This window comes from Octodon degus, unplaced genomic scaffold (assembly GCF_000260255.1).
Source record: "Octodon degus isolate 3935 unplaced genomic scaffold, OctDeg1.0 scaffold00040, whole genome shotgun sequence".
NCBI classification, from domain to species: Eukaryota; Metazoa; Chordata; class Mammalia; order Rodentia; family Octodontidae; genus Octodon; species Octodon degus.
Window position 1 is genome coordinate 1,712,414 of NW_004524616.1, and position 5,149 is coordinate 1,717,562.

General features: G+C 37.9%; 1 protein-coding gene across 3 annotated transcripts in view; it reads left to right on the plus strand.

Moving 5' to 3' along the window:
• Tcerg1 (transcription elongation regulator 1) overlaps positions 1-5,149 on the plus strand; it is a 62,439-nt gene that overhangs the window by 53,687 nt on the left and 3,603 nt on the right. For all 3 annotated transcript variants that reach the window (XM_012514753.2, XM_004631244.3, XM_004631248.3), the window contains 2 exons: positions 4,108-4,287; positions 4,928-5,011. In XM_012514753.2, the coding sequence (XP_012370207.1) occupies positions 4,108-4,287; positions 4,928-5,011 (264 nt within the window). The remainder of the gene's footprint in view (positions 1-4,107; positions 4,288-4,927; positions 5,012-5,149) is intronic.

Consider the following 5,149-nt stretch of genomic DNA (forward strand, 5'->3'; position numbering starts at 1 on the left):
TTTTTTTTTTTTTTTTTTTTTTTCATTCTGGACAATTCTAGTAGTGTTGAAATTTCTCTCCTGGCCTGTAACATTCCCCCAAATTTGTCTAATCTTGTTACTCTACACAAATGAAGGTTCTCTATACCCAGTTTCCTTGTCTACTTTTTAGCGTAACGTGTAAGACCATCCTCTCTTTTCTTGTGCCTGCATGTCACCTCATCATCTTGCTTTCCTCAGCTGCCCCTCAAGCTCCAGCCTTGCTGAGCTCATCTCTGATGCCCCCGCCACGCTATCGCTTTGTGCCCATCCTCTACAAGGAAGGCTTCCATCTCTTCCCAGTGCAGTGCGCATTTTCTCATCGCTCAGGTGCAGGCAGAGTTCTGTGAGGCTGTTCCCTGCCCATATGGCCACATTTGACCTCGTTCTTCCTCTTGCCACACTGGGGCTCAGCATAGACTTCTACGTATGTAACTATTTGGTGATGATTCTATCCTTTATAAAAGTGACAGCATCTTACTTATTTTTTTAGTCCCAGTGCCAGGCATTGTATTTACCTGACACATAACTTAAATGTTTGGTAAATGCTGGCTGAGTGAAAATTTCTCTTTTTAGTCTCCCGTATTTCCTAGGATTAGCATTAGTATTATAGAACTTTCTCCGCCCCCACACACAATTTTTTTTTTTTTTTTGCCTTCCCAGCAATAGAGTTTGAACCCAGGGCCTCTGCACTTGAGCTACTTGTCTTTTAAAATTTGAGACAAGGTCTCCATAATTTGCTTTTAAAATTTGCCCAGCCAGGCTCAGTCTTGTAGTCCTCTTGTCTCAGCTTCCTATAGTGCTGAGATTATAGTTGTGTGTCACTGTACCCAACTATGACACAATGCCATTAACATCAGTAGTACGGATTGGCCAGAGAGATCTATTGTGTCTTCTGTTACTTCACTTTATCTTTTTTAATTGACAGATGGAATTATATATATTTACAGGGTATAATATAATCATATGATAAATGTATATATTGTACAATAGTTAATTCAAGCTACTTAATATAACCACCATTATCATTTTTATGGTAAAACATTTAAAATGTATTTTCAATATATAGTATACTATTACTAACTGATCATCCTGCTGTATAGTAAATTTCAGAGTTTATTCTTGCTCTCTATCTGAAACATTGTACCCTTTGACTAGGAAGTCCCTGTTTCTTCCCTTCCCCCCTTTCTTCTGTGACCATTATTCTGTTGTCCACTTCTGTGACTTCAACCTTTAGATTCCACATATAAGTTAGATTATATGTGGATTTTTGTTGTTGTTTGCTTTTTTGTTTTTTTTTTTTTTTTGAGAATGCACAACTCTGTGTAACCCAGGCTGACCTCAAACTCATGGCAATCTCCTGCCTCAGTCTCCCAAGTGCTGGGATTATGAGAATATGCCACCTCGCCCAGTATGGGAGTTTTGTTTTTGTGGGTTTGTTTTTTGTTTTTTGTTTTTGTTTTTGTTTTTGAGACAGGGTCTCACTCCGCAGTTGGTGCTGGCCTTGTGCTTGCTCTTGTAGCTCCAGGCTGCAGCAGTCCTCCTGCCTCAGCCTCCCAAATGCAGATCTTGTTTTCTGCCTGACTTATTTCATCTGAATTAATGTCCTCCAGGCTCATCCTATCATAAACATCAGGCTTTTCTTTTTTTTGAGGCTGAATAGTATTCTGGTGTGTGTATCTCATTGCATTTTCTCTGTTGATAAGTGCTGAAGTTCATCTGTATCTTGGGTATAGTGAATAATGGTGCAGTGAATCTTGGAATGCAGATCTTGCTTCTACATACTGATTTAATTTCTTTTGTGGTATAACCTGGACATGGAATTACATGAGTAGTTCTGCTTTTAAGTTTTATTTTGTTTTGTTTTCCTTTGATACTAGATATTGAACCCAGGGATTGTCCACCATGAGCTACAGTCACAACCCTTTTTACATTTTATTATGAGACAGAATCTTGCTTAGTGGTCCAGGCTGGCTTCAAAGTCATATAATCCTCCTGCATCAGCCTTGCAAGTAACCAGAATTACAGGCACGTGGCACCGAGCTAACTTTGTGTTTAGTCTTTTTTTAGGAGGCTTATTGTAACAATATCTGAGATTCCCATTTTTTAAAAAATATATTTTATTTATTTTATTTTTATTTATTTATTTATTTATTTTTTATTTTTATTTTTTTTGTGTGTGTGTGTGTGTGGCCAGCTCAGCCCACCAGGGTGCGGGGCTGGCTGGCATGTGGTGCTGGGGGATTGAACCGTGGTCCCTTTGCTTTGCTAAGCTTGTTCTAAGTAGGTGCTTTAGACCACTGAGCCATCTCACCAGCCCGAGATTCCCATTTTAATAATGCTTGCTCCATCTTTTGACAGAAGTGTTTCATTTTTTTGTGTTTGTTTTATGCTGGGGATGGAACCAAGGACCTTGCAGTCTCAAGTACTATACTGAGCTCTCTCCCCAGCCCAAGTGAAAGTTGATAGGCATAAGGTAGTATCTTTATGTGTCCTTTTATGCCAGTCCCATGTATTTTTATTATAATTGCTTTATAGTATATTTTGATATCAGGCTGTCTGCTGCTTCCAGCTTTGTTCTTTTTGCCAAGATTGTTTTGGCTCTTTGTGTTGGGTCTTTTGCAATTTTTGTATTAAGTATTTTTTTATTTTGGTGAAAAATGACATTGGACCTCTGATGATCACACTAAATCCGTCAGTCACTTTGGGCAATGGGCACATTTTAACAATGTCCTGTGCTTTGCACGAACATAGGATGTCCTTGTACTTACCTGTTTTCAGTTTGCTTCATCAGTGTTTTTATTTATTTTTGTGTGTGTGTGTGTGTGTGTGTGTGTGGCCAGCTCAGCCCACCAGGGGCCGGGGCTGGCTGGCATGTGGTGCTGGGGGATTGAACCACGGTCCCTGTGCTTTGCTTAGCTTGTTCTAAATAGGTCCTTTAGACCACTGAGCCATCTCACCAGCCCTCATCAGTGTTTTGTAGTATTCAGTATACCTACATTTGCTAATGCAAATGGGATTATCTCCTTAATTTCTCTTTTGACAGTTTGTTAGTAGCTGGGGAAAGACTACTAACTTGTATGTTGGTTTGTCTTGCAACCTTACTGACCTTATCTGTCAGTTGGAATAGTGTTTTAGTGGAGCCTTCATGTGGTCAGCAAACATAGTTTAGTTTCACTTCTCCATTTTTTGTTAGGTTGTCTCTTTTTCTTGTTTGCTTGTTACAGCTAGGACTTCCAGTACTGTGTTGAAAAATAATACGAAGAATGAACATTCTGCTTTATCTGAGAGGAGAAACTTTAATTTTTCACTGTTGAGTGTAGTGTTAGTTTTGGGTTTGTTGTATATAATCTTTATTGTGAGGTATAGTCCCTTTATTCTTCCATCTGTTGAGAGTTTTTGTCATGGCAGTATTACATTTTATTGGATACGTTTTTCTGCATCTGTTGAGATGAGTGTGTTTTTTATCCTTTGTGATGTACCATGTTTATTGCTTTGTATATTTTATCTTGTTGTCTTGGCTGTGTTACCTATGCTTAAAGGTATCACTTCCAGTGTCTAGTTGGTAAGTACAAATTTGAGCTCAAAGATTTGTGTTTTTTTCAGACACTTAATGCTATAAGAATATGAAAATACCACCTATAGTTAGTAAGGTATTAAGTAAATACCTAAGTATTATTTAATATTCTTGTGGATTGTGGTTGATCAGAGGTACCTTTATCTTTCCCCATCTCTAAATACATTGATAGCTTAGTTGACTACTAAGAGATAATATTACTGGCACAAAATAAAGTGGATTTTCTCGATCATTGGAAATGCATATTGCTTATTGGCTTACTAGTAATCTAGTGACATAGTGTCCTCAACTAATTAACATGGTGAGCATTTTAGAGCCTTCAGTGACACAGCCTGCTGTGGCACAGATGCCAGACCACTACTGGTGTAGTTCAAGCCACAGTTTTTCAGAGAGCGTTAATTTTTAAATTCTCAGTGTAGGTTTTTGGGTTTATCACTCTTGAACTAGATGAGTGAGTCTTGCATTGTTAATATGAAAGTCCATTTAGTGAGCTGGATAGTTCTCTGTTATAGGTACGTTCTTCAGATGTGTCATGGTCTGATACTCGAAGGACACTCCGTAAAGATCACCGCTGGGAATCTGGATCCTTGTTGGAAAGAGAGGAGAAAGAAAAGCTTTTTAATGAACATATTGAAGCACTTACCAAAAAGAAAAGGGAGCACTTTCGGCAACTTCTGGATGAAACTTCTGCGGTGAGAGTCTCTTGTCTTTCCTATTTTTCATCTGGATTGATAATGATTTTTAGTGTCATGGTATTTAGATCAGTTATTGAAATTCATAGATTTTATGGCACTCTGATTTTTTTTTTCTTTTCAATATGTTGTGGCATTTAGAAATTACTTTTTGCAGTTGTTGAATTCATAACTGCTTCCTCTGGTAATTCAAAATGTCCCTAGCTGTATGTGATTAATGAGACTTCCTGATAATGGATTTAGTAAATTCCTTCCTTTGCTCCATTTTCAATTTGGTACTACGGCCCCTTGTTTGGCAGTTTTTACATTTTGTTATCCAGGTTTTATTCCTGTTTCTCTGCTCTCTTTTTGGTGATGGTTTCTTCAGAAGTTATGATGTTTGCCCATGTAAATACAGGGTTTGCAGGTGATTGTCTTAGGCCACCTTGAAAGTATGGCCATGAAAATAACTCTTGTGGCAAGCCAACAAAAAGAAATTGCATTAAAGCTGCTTCCCTGTCCCTAACTAGTCCAGTTACGCTTGGGCATTACGAGAGATCGCAGGTCAGTGTGTAATATTCTGTACCGTATGTGCCGCAGTTTGACCCCCTAAATAAAAGTGAGTTGTATTTATGTTTCTTATTCACTTGCTTTTTCAAAGATTACCTTAACATCTACATGGAAAGAAGTAAAAAAAATCATTAAGGAAGATCCTCGATGCATTAAGTTTTCCTCAAGTGACAGGGTAAGAGAATTTTATGTCTGAGATTTACAGTTAGTTTGTACATATTGTTTGCTTAATTAGTGGGATTAGTATCTTGACTAAAATGAAGTGGATAGTTTTAAGTGGATTAATTTTTAAGTGCATGAGAAATGAAGCTTG